Source organism: Brienomyrus brachyistius, chromosome 1 (genome assembly GCF_023856365.1).
Source record: "Brienomyrus brachyistius isolate T26 chromosome 1, BBRACH_0.4, whole genome shotgun sequence".
NCBI lineage: Eukaryota > Metazoa > Chordata > Actinopteri > Osteoglossiformes > Mormyridae > Brienomyrus > Brienomyrus brachyistius.
The window spans coordinates 11,759,200-11,777,206 of NC_064533.1; the positions used below are offsets into that span (position 1 = coordinate 11,759,200).

The window sequence follows — 18,007 nt, forward strand, 5'->3', positions numbered from 1 at the left end:
CCAGCCCCCCCCCCCCCCCCATAAGTGAGGCAGTGCCCCTTGCTGACTTCACTCCACCTGCAGTTGGTGTGGATACTGGGTCACCCCAGCAACCCCCCCCGCCCCCCCCCCCCCCCCCTTGCCCCTACCCAGTTTGGGCAGCAGCGTCTGACGCGGCGCCAGAAGCTGGGCGAGACCAGCGCTACCAGCTGGCCCCGTAATAAATTACAGCTGCTCGTGTCCCTAATCGCCTGTAACTGCTCACCTTGTGTCTAGTCCTGCTTCTGGGTTCTGCTTCCTTACGCCATGTTTCCTCCACCAGACATCCATCTTGCATCTCCCACTAGAGCCATCCATCCTCGACCTGTTGTTCCCGCAGAAATCATGTCCCCCTCTCCTCTGTTCTTCCACTGTTCTTCTTTTTCCTCTCCTCCTGCTTCTTTTCCTCTTGCCATCCGACGTTCCCCCTCTCCTGTCCGCCTTGCTCGTCCCTCCTTTCTTCCCCCCACCTGGTGTCCCGGTGACCCAGTGAACCACGGCCGGCCCAGCTGTGTTGGGGGGGGGGGGGAGTGAAGATGAGGTGTAGTAGGGCAGAGTCTGTGTGTGTGTGTGTGTGTGTGTCTGTGTGTGTGTGTGTGTGTGTGTGTGTGTGTGTCTGTGTGTGTGTGTGTGTGTGTGTGTGTGTGTCTGTGTGTATGTCTGTGTGTGTGTGTGTGTGTGTGTGTGTCTGTGTGTGTATCTGTGTGTGCGTGTGTGTGTGTGCATGTGTGCATGTGTGCATGTGTGTGTGTCTGTGTGTGTCTGTGTGTGTGTGTGTGTGTCTGTGTGTGTGTGTCTGTGTGTGTCTGTGTGTGTCTGTGTGTGTCTGTGTGTGTGTGTGTGTGTGTGTCTGTGTGTGTCTGTGTGTGTGTGTGTGTGTCTGTGTGTGTGTGTGTGTCTGTGTGTGTGTGTGTGTGTGTCTGTGTGTGTGTGTGTGTGTCTGTGTGTGTGTGTGTCTGTGTGTGTGTGTGTGTGTGTGTGTCTGTGTGTGTCTGTGTGTGTGTGTGTGTGTGTGTGTGTGTCTGTGTGTGTCTGTGTGTGTGTCTGTGTGTGTGTGTGTGTGTGTCTGTGTGTGTGTGTGTGTGTGTGTGTGTGTGTGTCTGTGTGTGTGTGTGTGTCTGTGTGTGTGTGTGTGTGTGTGTGTCTGTGTGTGTGTGGTGTGTGTGTGTGCATGTGTGTGTGTGTGTGTGTGTGTGTGTGTGTGCATGTGTGTGTGTGTGTGTGTGTGTCTGTGTGTGCGTGTTGTGTCCCCACAACATTATGAATGCCCATTGTTTTTCCCTTATGGGGACCAATTTAATAAAAATCGGTGACTGCAATGAAAAAACTCTTGTATTTTGCTTGGTTAATAATGGTTGGGTGGGGGTTATGGTTGTCATAGTTAGCGTTAGCACTTTTCCCATAGAAATGAATGAGTGGTCCCCATAAACATATGTTTACCCGATATGTGTGTGAGCGTGTGTGCGCGCGTGCTTTTATTTATAAAGAGCAGGAAGTATCTAGAGCCCAAACAGTCGAGGTGGGAGGGGTCCTCTTCACCTCCCCTCATTGTTGGACTCTTCCAGGATCCGTCTCATGTTCGGATGATGCAGGTTTATCCGTCTTTTGCAGTGTCTCTCAACCCAGTCCTTGGAAACCCCCAGACAGTCCACATTTTCATTCCCTCCGCGGTTCTAACGCACCCGTACCAGGTATTCGGTGTTCTTGATTGGCTGGGAGCTGGGAGGGAGCAAGAATGTGGATTGTCTGAGGGTCCCCGCGGACTGGGTTGAGAAACACTGCTCTTTTGGATCTGTCAGGAAATCCTCCACACTTGGATGTTGACTCTTTACTCCGTAGACCCCCACCTAAGCTGGGCCTCTACGACGCCATGAGGAGGCTTGGTTCCCTGGTGCCGGTGTAGGAGATGCCCATACTTGGCTCTCAGAGATATGTGGGGCACAGATGTTTGGGGCCTGAGGGCAGGCCTAGCACTGTCTAGGTGGGTGTGGCAAGAGTGATTCATGGAGAGCGTGCTCAGGAAGGCCCCAGACATACGGATCTGGAAGGACCTGCCGCCCAGGTTCTGGTGCCGTGGGAAGCAGAGATCCCTAGCTGAGTCCTGGCCTCTAGATGTGATTTATGTGGGCAGGATCTTTCTGAGAGAAGGGAGGTGTAATTCGCTGAAGGTCAGGATTAATTGATCTCAGTATGTATCACTGATACCGGGACATTAACGTACGTTAGAGTTCCATTCCTAGTGTGAAAGACAATCCAGCGAAGAAAAATTTGTCGTCACATTGCGCACTTGGTGATGCCTGTTCAGATGTTTTTTTCCATCTTCCATAACTGCTTATCCAGCTCTGAGTGGATGCCATGCTAGTCTATCGATAGGGACATGCACACACTCATGGCCTGGGCCGTCCGGAGGCGCTGTGCCACCTTAACCGCATGTTTTTGGGCTGTGGGTAGACAGTCTGGATCTGACCACTTAGTTTCCAGAAGAGACCGAGTCTGACTGAGGCCAGAGTGACAGGCTGTGGTTTAAACCGTGAGGCTGCTTTCCGGTTTGCCAGCCCAGCTTGGGGTCAGGCATGAGGGTGGGGGGTTGGGAGGGGGGTAGGGCAGCTTTGAAGCGGGCGGGTATTGGAGTGACTCACAGATAACAGACAGACAGCCTTTCATCAGCAAGGAAGCCAGCCCCCGGGAGGAGTAGGAGGAGCAGCAGGAGGAAGAGGCCCCTCTAACTGTCCACATGTGTGGGAGCCTCGGGGGAGGGGGGGGGGGGGGGGCGTTGGAGACTTGGTGAGTAAGTTGCATGGAGGTCCTCATGTTTGAATAAGAACAGTGCTGATGATACCCATGTCTTTGAGGGTCATCTCCCTGCGGGCTGAAGATCAGGCTCTGTGACAGGGCCCCGTCTGTGACCCGTAGCCCCGTCTGTGACCCGTAGCCCCGTCTGTGACCCGTAGCCCCGTCTGTGACCCGTAGCCCCGTCTGTGACTTAAGGCCCCGTCTGTGACCCGTAGCCCCGTCTGTGACTTAAGGCCCCGTCTGTGACCCGTAGCCCCGTCTGTGACTTAAGGCCCCGTCTGTGACTTAAGGCCCCGTCTGTGACTTAAGGCCCCGTCTGTTACCCGAAGCCCCGTCTGTGACTTAAGGCCCCGTCTGTGACCCAAAGCCCCATCTGTGACCCGAAGCCCCGTCTGTGACTTAAGGCCCCGTCTGTGACCCGAACCCCCGTCTGTGACTTAAGGCCCCGTCTGTGACCCGAACCCCCGTCTGTGACTTAAGGCCCCGTCTGTGACCCGAACCCCCGTCTGTGACTTAAGGCTCCGTCTGAAAACCGAGGCCTCATCTGTGATCTGAGGCCTGGTCTGTAAGTCTTGGCCCCTCTTATGACTTGAGGCTCTGTCTGTGACCCTAGGCCTCATCTGTGACTCAAGGCTCTGTCTGTGACCTAAGGCCCCGTCTGAGAACCGAGGCCCCATCTGCGATCTGAGGCCTGGTCTGTAACCCTAGGCCCTGTCCTAGACTCGAGGCCCCTGTCTGTGATTCGAGATCTCGTCTGTGATCCGAGGCCCTGTGGTCTGTGGTCTGGGGACTCATTCTTGTCATGGGTAGCGGACCTCATTTATGTTCTAGGGCCGCGTTTTGTGATGGGGGCCTCGGCAGTCTAACTGAAGGAGAATAAAGAGGGAGGCGGGGAGCTGATATATAGGAGCTGGTGCTGCCGGATCCTCCTCCCCAGGGACAGGCTCTCAGGAACCACTGTCACCCAGTGCCAGTGCAGAGCGAGTGGCGCAGGGAGCGGCTGACTCACAGGCTGAGCGTGGGAGAGGACAAGCCTGCCCATGTGATTTCCACCATTTGGTAGCAATTAGTTTTGTTGTATAAATTAACATTAAGTGCTGCAGGTTTTTTTTTTCCATTTTCCCCCTCTTTTTCACAAGCATTGTTTGTAATTATCTTCATCAAACTGGGGAGGGGGTAGGGGGCAGATGCAGGACCCCAGGGATCAAAAGCGGAGGCAGTTAAAAGGGAGCATGTAACAAGGAGGGCGGCGGTCCTCACATACTCCTGTGGAAAAAGCGGGAGCACGCTCTGGAGTGGCTGAGCCAGGCCAGAGTCCAGCCCGGAGATGGGGAGGCTGGAGTAAGGAGGAGGTCCTGCAGGACGGGGCCTGTGAAGTGGAGGGGGGGGGGTCACGCCCTGCCGGGGGATGCTTGGAGTCCGCGGCTGATGGAGATGTTTTCTTGCCCTGCCGTGGTCTGACTGTAGGCGGCGGAGGCTGAGGATATGAGAGCCATTGTTTGGTGACTTAAGGTCACCCCCCCCCCCGAGGGTCGTGCTCATTCTGTGTCGGCGCTCAGTCGGCCGCCTCGTTTGTCCGTCTTCCGGTTTTGTTTTAGTTTTTCCATGGCCCAGCTGAGGACATCACGGACAGATGCCCCCCCCCCCCCCCGGGTACGGCAGCGTAAATGCATGCCAGGCAGCGTGTTTGTGCAGCCGTGCTCCAAGCGTGCGGACGGGCCTGTCCTGCTCTGCGTGTGTGTGCGTGTGTGTGCGTGTGTGTGATTTTCCTCTTGATTGGCCGCCCGCGGTGACACTGGCGAGTCTGTGCTCTTCCCGCGGACGTGCCGTCAAGTTCGGTGAATCAGCCGGATCTCTGTCGCCAGAGTGTCGGATGCTCCTGGAGCGGACCGAAGCTCAGCGCTTTGCACATTCAGGCATTGTCTCCCCCCCCCCCACTCTTTTAAACAATCTCTATTTAAACCCCCCCTACAGAACTTTGCCTCTGCCACATGCAAATGAGCGCTGAATAAGGCTGGCAGTGTGAAATCGGCAGCGATTATGCCCTGGAGTTTGTGTGGCCTTCCATTCGGCACCTGCCCGGGCTCCCCGCGATGCGTACACAACAAACACGCCACCGGCAAACATACACCTTTTCCGGGGGAATTTCACCCATCCACCCCTCGATTATGTAAAAAAAAATAATAATTTTAAATGAATTTAGACATTTTAAACGCAGCATTATCCAAATGCAAATTTTAATAATCCGCCCCTATCAATTAACACGGGGATCTTGTTCCGTCTGCAAACGGGCATTTCGGAGTCCGTACTAAGTAATGGAGCTTCCAATTTCATGAATATGTATCACTGTTTAAACCTTTCGTACCGCGGATATACGGATGAAATTCATCGCTCCGTTCCCGGCGTTCCGTGGCAGTGGCATCCCCCCCACCCTGCACTCTCCGGGGGCGATCCGTTCCGGCTTTACCCCGCGTGACGTGGTGGCAGAATCGACGCGTATTTATTTGGTTGGAGACGGAGACTCACTGCCGAACTGTGGCTATTTTTGCACCCTTTCGCTCGCACCCTCACCAGTCCCGCGAATGTCGGAGAGCCACACGACAACCCCTACGACGCACCGCATCTCTCGTCCCAAATGCTGTTCAGTTTTTTTTTTCGTCTTGCTGACAGCGGTGCGGGATGCAGGGAGTCCGAGACTCAGACACTATACGTCAAGTGCGTATTCACGGGCCTTGTCTAATCAGACGCCTGTTATGTCACTAGTCTGATTGTGGCGACTGTTTTGTGGTGTGTTTGTAATTAGGTAACAGACGCTCACTCTCCATATTCCCTCTTCTGTTTGGGCTGAGAATGAAAAGCTTCTGGACTGATTCTTATCGAGTCTGAGTGTCAGGCTGTCCCAGTGTGACAGAGAATTTAAACCCAGCTCTGTGGGGATCAGTTGGAGTGCGGAGTATTAGTGTTGTCATATCTGATGTAAGTATTGAGTCGTCCTTGTCCTTTGCTGGCGGTGGTCAGGTGATTCTGCCCCCCGCCGCTCGGCGCAGCTTCGCTCAGGGCTCCGGACTGGCGCATCAGTGCGTCCGCGCGTGAACACGCCTGTTTGTGTGCTCGAGCCGGTCTGTCATCTGTGTTTGCGTGTGCTGGGGGGTGACAATGGCACGTGTGACAAAACCGCAGATAGCAGAGGGGACAGTGCCCTGGGATCACTGCTCCCAGATGACGCCCAAGAAGCTGGGATCAGCACAGGGCAGGGTTAATGTGCGCATGTGGTTTTTATGGTATGACAAATTTATATGCAAGTCCAAGGCAAAAATAAGCAACGTAATGTAATGGTATGTCCTATTTATGTATGATAAAATATTTGGAATCGATGTTTTGCGATTGTAATACAAATCTGACTTTGTTTTAAAGTCAATGGAAATTTCAGGGGATTCAGTAAATAATGATTTGAAATTCCACCGTTTTTAAAGAGCATCAGATGATGCCCTTCTGCGATTTTTTAAATGAAACACGGGAGAGTGTGAGAAGGACGTCACGTCGTCTTTAATGGCTCCGATGCACCTAAAAAGCCTTTCAAAATGAGAATCTTCAGCGTGATGTTTTATAATCGTTTTAAGTAGGTTAAAGAGCCCCCCCCCCCCCAATTATTTCCTGGCCTGGCATAGTCGGGGCATGGGGGGGTCAGGGGGCAGGGGGTGGCACTCGCCACGCTGCCACCCAGGTCGTGGTTCCAGGTCCAAGAGACAAGGGCTTCTTATTTGGGCCAGATGTTCTGAAGCAGCTATGGGATTTACCCCCCCCCCCCCCACACACACACACACACATACCTGCTCTGGCGCAAACACATACACACACATACACACACACACACACACATACACGCATAGAGCAACTCAGAGATACACTCACGCAGAAATTGCATCCGCAGACGGTGGAGGTACCGCGTCAGTGGCGGAAGTCTAATCAGAGCCCCCCCCTTCCCCACCCTTGGCAGCTTGCCGTGCGGTGGCTGGGCCCGCCCCCCCGCCCCGGGGCCCCAGAGGAGCCCAAACAGGTGCTCTCCACTTTTGATTTCAGCGCTTTTAAATGAATCCTGTCAGCTCAGCTGTTAAAACAACTGTCACCTCCAGCTGCTCGTCAGTCCTGGGCTGGATCCTTCACAGCCTGCCAGGTTCCGGGCCCCGGCACAATGACGCGGCCCCTTTCACCCTCCCTCCTTCCTGTCTGAGCCCTCAGCCCACCGGTCATACCTGTTGTTTATCACCTTACTCTGGGGGAAAAAAAAGCATTCTGGGTGCCATTTTGCTCAGCTGTTTGTTATTTGTATACATATTCATCTAGGCACCTGCTACCTCACCGTCGTGCGTAAATGTGTCGGATGCATAGAGGGCCTGCTGTTCTTATGGAGATCATTACGGGCCCTTAATCTTCCAGTTGGATCAAAAGCGATTCAGTTCCATAGCAGTAAATAAATATCCATCTATGCAGTGTCTAAGCCTGGGGTACACCCTGGATGGGAGGCCCCCCCGTCACAGATAAATACATATATCTACACCCGCCCCCCTGGAATTAGCTGTATTAGATGTAAGCTTTTAGATATGTGAATGTAGTGTCTGTGAAACGCTGTCGTAGAGCACAGGAGAAGTGCCGTAACGTGACAATGCGATACAGCCCACCCTGCTATTCATGCTGTTAACCAATCACGCCCCCCCCCCTCCACCCGCACCCCCCCAAAAAAAAGCAAGCCCCCCCCCCCCCCACATCTACGCCATATTCTAGAAAACAGAAGAAACCAATTTGGAGACACATGCGTGTGTGTAGCGAGAGACCCAGTGGCCATGCCCTGCGGGACATGCCTGTCCGGAACATTCCAGCACCGTTTAAGTGCTGTTAACAATTGGGTAATGGCTGTCACGTGGTCCGCTGTGCCCTGAAGCTGAGGAGGGGGACAATGAGGGCCATTCTTAGGGAGAACATTCTAAAAGCTCCCTGCTCGCGGACAAAACAGTGTGTGTGGCCAGCTCCCCGAGGCAGTATGTTAGGTGTGTCCGTGTGTGTGTGTCTGTCTGCCCTTCTCTCGAGATCAGGTGGATCGAGGCGGGCGACTAGCCGTCCCTGGGTACGGATAGCTGTCGCTGTGACGATTGGCACTCGTCTGTCAGGTTGTAGACAAAAACACACAGCCGCCCTCAGCAGCATTTCACAGGGCAAGAAAGATAATCGGGTTCTCCTCGACGGCAGGGTGAAAAGCGTCCCAGCTCCAGACGCACTGATGATGAGGCATGGGGGGTGTAACGTTTGGGCTCCTTTATGCTGGGGTGCAGAATTATTATGGGATGGGGGCATTTGTTCGGGACGGAAGTTTCACACTGAACCTGTGTGTCTGTATAAGGGCTTCACTGTATCTGTAAGTGTGTGTGTGTGTGTGTGTGTGTGTGTGTGTGTGTGTGTGTGTGTGTGTGTGTGTGTGTGTGTGTGTGTGTGTGTGTGCCCGCACACAGCTTCCCGATTCCCCGACTCACAGGGGACCCACTGCATTGTCACCTCTAAGTGATGCAATAAGGCCTGTGCTCGCCGCACCGCTGATGGCCGCCCGGGGACAGACTGTCTGGGCTGGGGGGGAGGCGGGGGGGGGGGGGTAGAACAGAGGGGCCCCCGCCACTGCACAGATTGGAAGTGTCACTTTCCATTACAAGGCGGCGTGCCAAAGGACACACGCGTCCCGGCCCGCTTCACTACACGCTTTTGACAATACAAATCTGTGCGTACAGGGGGACGGGGGGAGCTCAGCCTGGGGGGGGGGGGGGGGTGGGCAACCCTGTCCTGTAGGGGGGGGGGGGTGAAGGCTGTTTCCTTGGTCTGATTCTGAGGTTGGATCACTCAAAGCTGCCTTGTTAACGTTGGAACTGCTTATATGTTTATTCACATTACTAAGCCAGAAATGTTTGAGTTTTAAACACAGAGTCTCCCATTATGTTCTGCTCTGAAGCTGAAAATGCAATAACTGGCACCCCATGGGGGGGTGACCCCAGCCTTGTACCCCCTGACGCCTGGGACAGGCTCCAGGCCCCTCACAGCCCTGACCAGGATAAGCGTTTAGAAGATGCTTTCTGGTAAAATATTATGCTCATGAATTTCAAGTCTGAGATTCTTATTTATATATTTATTTATCCATTCATCTGTCCAGCCATCCATCCATCTTCGACGCAGATTATCCAGGCCTGAAGCCCTTCCCTGGAACACTGGGGGTTCCCTGCATGGGATTCCGGTCCATATATTTATATCATTTGCAGAATTAATATATTTTTGTTATGCTTTGTAACACTTCTCTCGGGCTGGAGTCAGAGATGTGACATTAGAGAAACATTTGAGAGCAGTTTCCATTCAATGAGGAAATGGACTTTGCAGGTACGAAGGTCAGGAAGGAGGAATGAATGAGTTTGCGGATCCCACGTGCAGTTTGATTGGCTGATGCGCTCATGATTGGCAGCTGCCATTGGCCCTTTGGGCGAATGGGATGGCTGAGAGGGTGAGGGGAATCTGTGTAATATTCCATGTACATTATTAACCAGCTACTCTGTTACAAGAAAAAAAACCTTGAAAATGACACTACAGGATCTTCGGAATATAAATACACATGGTAGGACATCAAGTTTGCACTCTTTTACAATCCTCTGAGGTTTAAAATTTTAAAAGATTTTTTTTTTCCCTCAATGTCAAGCCCTCTGTGCAGTCATTCCTGGGTGCCAGTGAAATGTTGGCAGCGGCGTTTTCTGCCGATGTCGTTTTGGCTGGGATTTTGGTCGAAATAAAATTGGACATAAGCAGCCACAACACCATCTGTTACCAAAAAGAAAGGAATTTCGAAACTGAAAGGGCATAATTATGTTTTAGATAAATGGATTCGCGATATATGATGCCAGCGGATCTTGTTATTAAGTGCTCAGTCAAGGTGTCCGCCGACGGTCGGCGCTTCCTGTTTGGGCTCCTACGGCATAAGCCGGGGAAAAAATAGTCTTTGCGACACAGCAATCATAAGCGGGAGAGTATTTATTTGAATGATTATTGCCGTTAATCACTGAGCGAGTTACATATCCTCCTGGTTTCTACACTTTTCTTCTAATTGCCGAATTATTGTTTTTGCGGTGGTTGCCATAGTGACCTTTGAACCTTTGGAAAGGCAGGCGTGTAACGGTGGGGGATATAAGAACTATGTTATCCACTGTGTTCCTGGGTTAATCTCTCACTGTCTGCTCCCTCTGGTGTGGGGGAGGCAGATTAAAAAGCCTGTAGTGGTTTTATTGGCCATACTGGGACCCAGTTTCTCCGGGAGCTGGGAAATGATGCCCCAGTGACGACATACAGCGGGCATCTGCTCGCTTGTTGCCCCACCCCCCCCCCCAAGCTGAGAGACGCGTGTTCCCCCGGAGACTGCCGTCTGGGAGGGATCGTCCTCTGAAACGGATCTCAGAGGACCCCGCGCCCCATCTGTGTGTCTTCTGTGTGACTGGGGTCATAGTGAGGGGAGGGACATTAGGAAACACCCGGAGCTGCGGTTGGCTGGCATTGCCCCTCCGATTAAACGCCATTGGCGGTTTTGCCCGTCAGTCCTCCGTTGGATATGACACATTACTATTAAAGCAGAGCTTTGATCTAAATGTTGGCATCAGTGTGTTTATGCCCTATTGAAGTTCCAACTTCTGTCAGGTTTCTTTTTAAAAACGTAATGATTATAATGAACATAAGATCAATCCTCACAACAAGCATTTCACATAAAAAAAATTACAGTAATTTTCTTTGTAATCAATTGTAATCATTTTCTTTTCAGGGATATTTGCACATTATTTTGTATTAGACATATTTTCCGTTTTAATGAACAATGTTTTTTTTTTTTTTTTAAATATGATATTTATATTATTAGTGATGCATCGTTTTATTTTTAGGTTAAATATTTTTTAAATATATTTATTTCTTCACACAGAAGTTTGAACTGTATTTCTCCCATGAAAGCGGCGTCGAAATACATTTTTTTTCCTGAGTAAATTTGCCGGGGGGGGGGGGGGGGGGGAGCATGATGATATTTTGCAGAAATCGGCTTGTAATGGGACACTGCGCCGCAGCAGACGTGCATGGGACGAGGAAGCCGGCGTGTGAGGCGGCGCTGCGCTACTGCGTTGTCGCATGCAGCGGGGGGGAGGGTTGGAATGGGATGAAAGGCCCCATGAAGGCTGCACTATTATGGCAGTTTGCAAACCTTAGATAAACTCCGGTGGTGCTGGTATAATTGGTTATTCAATCCCGGGCCCTGCTCGCTGCTCTGCTCTGCCAAGGGGAGTCAATGTGGAGCCTGTTTGCGCCTGGCCAGGCCGGAGCCAGGGCCTTTCCTGTGGGCCCTACCCACCCTGTCTGGGACTGGCCCAGTGACAGAGGCCCTTTTGTTGTACAGAAGGGGCCCGGTCTGTCCCCTCCCTCTCCTCTCTTGCTCCCTCTCTCCTGCTTTTTCCCTTTTTTTTTTTGTGAAACATCTCCCGGTTTCACATATATGAGATAGTTGGAAAAAAAAGAAAAAATGGAGCCGGTTGTTTTCAGTGAGTCAGGGTTAACGTCTGAGCGAAAAATAGCCCAGTGAGAGAGATTACATTGTTTGTGAAGTTGGAACGAATGCAGAAAGCCTGTGCTGAAAGGGTGCTTTTTATTTTCCTTCTTTTGCCTCTTGACATCGTAGAGCGGTGAAATAAAAGCGGCCGTGGAGTCCATTCCGGCTCCGCGCTCACAGTTTCACAGGTATCTGACATTTTAAATACGGCCGACCACAGAGCCCCATTCTGGCTCCGCGCTCGCAGTTTCACAGGTGCCTCGTGACTCGGCCGGGCCGCTCCGGACACCTGCTAGCTCGCGCCTCCCTCAGACAGATGTTCAAGTGCTGTTGCGATACATTTTTTTTCTTTTGGTATAAATCTATATTGAAACCAGAAAGAGTTTGGGGTTGAGGGTAGAATAGGGCGAAGGGGGGGGGGGCGGGGGGCAAGGGTTGTTTCTCCCCGTCTGGCCAAAGGCTACATGCCGTCATGTCGTTGTCATGGCGACTGTCCGGCGAGGGAACTGTGAACTGTGACATTTTTGGATTTCAGGAAGTACCAGCAAACACAGAGTGTCATTATCAACGCCGCTTGTCTTCAGAACGTGGTGCCGGACGCATCTGTGCGCGCCACGTGCGTTTCTGTTAAACGCTAATTAAGGAAAACCTTACTGGGCACGTCATTTCATTTTCAAAGGCTTTTATTGTTCTATAGAGACATCGTTGTTACATGCCAATTCCCCTGCCCCCTTCCCCTGGTCCTATTGCTTCTCCCCTAATTTATACTCAGACCCTTCACGACCCCCCTCCCCAGCCTGTCCAGCACAACCCTGTGAAGGACCCTCTGGGCACCAGCCAGGATGGCAATGGTTATTAACCGTCGCCGGCCGAATTTCACTGGAGAAGCCAGCAACACCAAGGCGTTGTGGGTTACACTCACACTGCACGGTGGATCCAGCCCACATCTCTGTCATGGGGAGGCAGGGGCAGGGTCGTCTTCAAAGGAAATTAGAGAGAGTGCGGGAAAGCAGGGCGCCACCTGCTGGTTGGGGTAATGTGCGCGGCAGATTCTGTCACAGTCAGCCGGTGTCACTGGTTCAACGCAGCCCCACTTACAAGTGTGAAAGAAATTTTAATTAAAACTTTGTAAACCAGGGCACCTTATCCGAGTTTCATCAGCAAAAGAAAGGTTCATTCCAATTACAATTGAACTCAAAATTAAAATTAAATAGGAAAAAAAATAAAATAAAATGAGTTCTCAAAAAATTACATTGCAGTGTTTATTCAAACAATCTTGCAATGTAATAAAAAAAAAACACAGAAGATTAAAATTGTTTGAGACTGAATTCGTCACATCCCGTTCTATTTTCTTATAGCAATGTTTTGTCATATTAACACAGTGATCTTTGAAGTCGTGCTGCCCTGTATTCGCACTACATAGGTTAAATAAATAAGTAGTCGGTAGTGTTCCTAATTAGATTTTGATGTTGGGGTATTCCCTTTAACAAGCGATCGGCCTGGGCGGACCTCCCGCATCTCTGATACCTTTCGTTGGACACCCTACACAGTAACCCCCCCCCCCCCCCTCCAACCCCCGGTTGTCTTGTGCTGCTCCAGAGTTTGGCTCAGAGACGCTCGTGCCCCCCCCCCTCCCCCCACCTCCTCATGTAGTTAAGAACCGCAGGCCGTCCCTGCACAGCTGTACGCAGCACATGCGATCACATCTGGCCGAATGCTCGTCGCATCTATCAAAGCAGCAGGATGGGGGGGGGGGGGGGTGCAGCCCCAGGGACACCGTGCCCCATGACAGCCCTGCGACGCTTCTCCGTCTCCAGCAGGAGGCGCCATTCGTAGACCATGTGATCATACTCACAGTTCATGGTGTCCAATTTCCTGCCTGATTTTCCTTTGCTCACTCGGGGAGGTCAGGAAAAATAAAAGTGGGGGGGGGGGGAGGCAGGCAGACAAAGATGAAGGGGGGTAAATTTTTACTCGTCCTACAGTCGAGATGATGCCTGTCTGTACCCCAGCCAGTCCGTCCATCTTAATTTTCCATACCTCTCTACCTCACCTTTATTCACGACGTAAATGCTCTCGTTTCGACAAACTGAGCTTTCATTATTTCCAGGCACAGCACCGGCCCGCTCCTTATTAATAGTTAAAATGGACTGACTGTCGCTAGGGACAATAGCAGCATTATTAATAAATAAATATAATAACCATTATTGCCGTGGCACTGGGAGAGAGCCCCAGAGAATGGCTGCACACAGCCGGTTGTTGTTCTCCCTCACTTGTCAAAGCTCTTTGGCTTAAAAGCCTCTGTCATTGTTGCACTTGGGGTGGGGGGGGGAGGAGGGATGGCATGCAGGAGGGGTGGGGGGTGGGGTGAGGGGGTGCCGCGCTGAGGGCTAATAACACCTGTTGGGGTGAAAGCGAGACAGCTGTCAGGAGGGGGAAAAAACAGTAGCCAGGATTGTACAGCAGAGAGGGTTGTGGAGAGGGAGGGGCGGCCCTCTGTGCTTCCAGTAACGGTATAACGTCCAGCCCCCCCACCCCGCACCTCTCACACACATTATAGCAGCCTGAGAAAGGGCCAGGCCCTGTAGTTAGCCGCTCGCTGGTCAGGGAGCAGACCAGCGCCTCACCCTGCCTGAGTCTGCGTTCGTGCTTCTGTTCCGGCACCGAGGGGGTGACTTAGGAGATACCGGAAAGAATAGTGCCCTCTGGCGGGGGGGGGTGTCTGCAGGGGAGAGAAGCCATACAAAAACGTGTGGAGAGAGGTAAGGGCCTTGTTTGTGTGTGTGAAGGACGGCGAGTTGAGGTGTACGTTTGGGACAGGAACCCGGATCTGTGTTCGGAGCAGGACAGGGATTGTGTGAGGGCTTGTGTGTTGGGGCCTGTGTGTGAGGGCCTGTGTGTTGGGGCCTGTGTGTGAGGGCTTGTGTGTGAGGGTCTGTGTGTTGGGGCCTGTATGTTGGGGCCTGTGTGTGAGGGTCTGTGTGTTGGGGCCTGTGTGTGAGGGTCTGTGTGTTGGGGCCTGTGTGTGAGGGTGTCTGACAGGGCCTGTGTGTGAGGGTCTGTGTGTTGGAGCTTGTGTGTGAGAGCTTGTATGTTGGGGCCTGTGTGTGAGGACGTATGTGTGGGGCCTGTGTGTGAGGACCTATGTGTGGGGCCTGTGTGTGAGGGTCTGTGTGTGGGGGCCTGTATGTTGGGGCCTGTGTGTGAGGACCTATGTGTGGGGCCTGTGTGTGAGGACCTATGTGTGGGGCCTGTGTGTGAGGACCTATGTGTGGGGCCTGTGTGTGAGGACCTATGTGTGGGGCCTGTGTGTGAGGGTCTGTGTGTGGGGGCCTGTATGTTGGGGCCTGTGTGTGAGGGCCTGTATGTTGGGGCCTGTGTGTGAGGACGTATGTGTGGGGCCTGTGTGTGAGGGTCTGTGTGTGGGGGCCTGTATGTTGGGGCCTGTGTGTGAGGGCCTGTATGTTGGGGCCTGTGTGTGAGGACGTATGTGTGGGGCCTGTGTGTGAGGACCTATGTGTGGGGCCTGTGTGTGAGGACCTATGTGTGGGGCCTGTGTGTGAGGACCTATGTGTGGGGCCTGGGGGATTTGGGAAGGACAGGAAGCAAAAGTCACCTGTGGTTTTGTCAGCACCATAGTGGGTCACCCAGCTCTGCTTAGTATGAGTGTGTGTGCGTTTTGCATGTGCGTGTGTGTGTCTGCATGTGTGTGTGCGCGTGTGCATATGTGTGTGAATTTGTACATGCTGTGTGCAGGGCACTTTGTGCCAGCGTACTGCATAATAAACGTTCAACACTTTGTAATTTCTCCCAGAATAATAAGTCATATATAAGTTCTCTCTGGTGGCATTAATAAATGACTGCAGAGGGCTGTTACAGTAAAAGTGTGAGAAGCGTGTTGTTCGATGACGCAGATTTTGGGACTGATGTTATATCGTTACATGAGTCTGATTTATAACAGTGCTGCTACCATTCGATGTGAGGGACAAACACCAGAAAACCTTCAGGTTACATAAGTAGTATAATATTTATTGGCCAATGTGGTGCTTTTAATACTAAAGCTCAGTAATTACTGAACTGGTTATCATGGTCACATGACCACGGAGGTGGGTGGGGCATATGGTTCTGGGCGGAAGCAGGTGCCACACCCCCCTTGCCCGAGTTTCTTTTCATGGGTCCTTCTGGGGGACACCCTGCTGGAAGAGTTGCAGCACAAATCTGCTATTTTTAGCTATAAGAAATGGAGGGAGTCCCTGCTGTGGGGAGGTCTTTGCCAGAGCTTAGGAGCCGGGAGAGGACCCTTAGGGGCCGGTTGTCTGCCTCACTCAGGAGCCCCCAGAGTGGTCTGCTTCCAGAGAGGCCCATGCAACACAGGGACCCAGTGGGGGGGGGGGGGGGCTTAGGGTGCTGCTGTGCTTGGTGTGACACTCAGGGAATCCGCCATGTGGCCTCACACTCTGGTGTATGTTTGCGTGGTCATCATGAGAGGGAGCGACAGAGAGGTACAAATGCAGCATTAGCAACCGATTGAAGCTTAAGTCCCAAAGATTAGACGTGATCATCAGGTTGTTAGTGTCTCTGAAATCCCCACACAGCCCGCCATGGCATATTCACCAACAGCAGGCTATCGTGGAACTGCTCAGAGCCCCACAGACTCGCCAGCGCCTCCCGGAGGCCGAAGGCACACTACGCTAAGGCCTATTTTTTAATCTCATCCCCATACCCACTCTGCGGCGAGTCTCGTCCCTGGGACCGCTGGCGGTCACAAGTGGGGCGACGGGAAGCACGAGGCGCGGAAAGCGATTAAGACGTTATAACTCGTGTCATCCCCGACGGGGAAAAGAGGAAGAGCGGGTGGGGGGGTTTAATAATCCTAAAAACAAAGTTTTTGCTCATCATCAACAGTCAAACGTGGGGTCATGGTTTTAATTCGCAGCTGTCGGGATGTTTGCGATCGGGTTAATCCCGCGCCTGCGGTACATGGGATCCAAACAGATCACGGCGTACAGATGGTCGCCCGCCCGCCCGCCCGCCCGCATCAGCACGCTGTTTTTATTACGGGTTTTGTTGTAATTTTCCCTTCGGTTCTGTTGAGACGTTGTCCTTGGCAGGTTAGCAATTAGATGGGGGGGGAGAGCGGAGGCAAAGAAAGCAGGACCTCGCATGTATTAGAGAAACAAAGCTGCGGCTTCATAATGTGCCCATTGTCGTGGTGCATTAACATCCTCTTTGTTTCATGGACCAAAGGGCTAATGATTCTCTAACAGCAGGTGAGGAAACGCTTCTTCTTTAGCTCTTATCTGCCTGTTGATGAAGCCATTAGGGGCAGGAACACAGTGCGCTTTATTACAGCAAATGGACTTTAAATGAGCTTTATTGTGCCGTAGTCCATCCATTTTAATTCCTCTCTGTTCTGTCCCCCCCCCGCCCTCCCTTGCCCCTCTCCCCACACAGAACCCCCCAGCATTGAGAGGCTGCTTTCCAAGGACTGGAAGGACAAACTGCTGGCCATGGGATCGGGAAACTTTGGGGAAATTAAAGGTGACACAAATTGCTTTGTATTTCTTTGCATAGCCGGTCCTCAAGCCGCCAGTTTTAGATGAGTTGGCTGTTATTTCTGTCTCTCTGTCGGCCAGTTTTTCTACTTGTGTGTCTCTCTGTCTGTCTTGCTGCTCTCCTTCCTGTCTATCTGTCTTACGTTCTGCCTGCTTCTTTGCCTTTATGTCTATGTACATATCTCTCTGACCGCTTTCTTGTCTGCCTGCCTGCCTGCCTTCCTGTCTATCCATCTCTGTCTGTATCTCTGAATGTCTGTCTGCCGGTTTGCTTTCCTGTTTGTTCGTCTGTCTATCAGTCTGCTTTCCTGTCTATCTGCCAATCTGCTTTCCTGTCTGCCTGTCTATCTGCTTGCTTTCCTGTCTGTCTGTCTGTCTGTCTGTCTGTCTGTCAGCTTATCTGTCAGACAGACAGACAGGAAAGCAGACAATCTGCCTATTTTCCTGTCTGTCAGTCAGCTTGCCTGTTTGTCTGCCTGTTTGTCTGTCTGTCTTCCAGCTTTCCTGTCTGTCTGCCGGTCTGCTTTCCACTCTCTCTGCCTGCTTTTCCGCATGCCTGTCTTTCTTCCTGCCTCCATACCTGTCTGCCTACTTTCCTGCCTGTCTGTCTCCCAGCTTATCCCCCCTTTCTCCCTATCTGTTCTGCACCACTCCCAGCTATGCGATCTAGGCCAGTTCGCACCAACCAAACAGCACATCCAGTCACACGGTTTAACCAGCAGAAGTCCATGTATGACATATGACAGTAACAGTGAAATCGCGTGTGACAGGAGATGAGGAGCAGCTGTTAGACTTCAGGACTGGTTACTGGCAGAACAGCTGAAAACGTGCTATTTGACTAAACACGCGGGGATCGATTTTTTTATTAAGAGTGAAGAGGGCAGAGGGGCTTCAGAGACTGAATCGTGTCTTTTTCTCTGCTTTGAGAGACGAACTGTCTGATGAAGATCCAAAGCCCACCCCATGCTGAGCAGATGCTTCACTGCTAGCATGTGCAGGAGGCCTCGGGAGACGGTGCGCGCATGTGCCTGTATGTGCCTGT

General features: G+C 52.1%; 1 protein-coding gene across 1 annotated transcript in view; it reads left to right on the forward strand.

Annotated features, from left to right (window-relative positions):
- sox5 (SRY-box transcription factor 5) overlaps nucleotides 1–18,007 on the forward strand; it is a 118,902-nt gene that overhangs the window by 69,301 nt on the left and 31,594 nt on the right. The window contains 1 exon segment of the mRNA XM_049011261.1: nucleotides 16,865–16,951. Coding sequence (XP_048867218.1) covers nucleotides 16,865–16,951 — 87 coding nt within the window.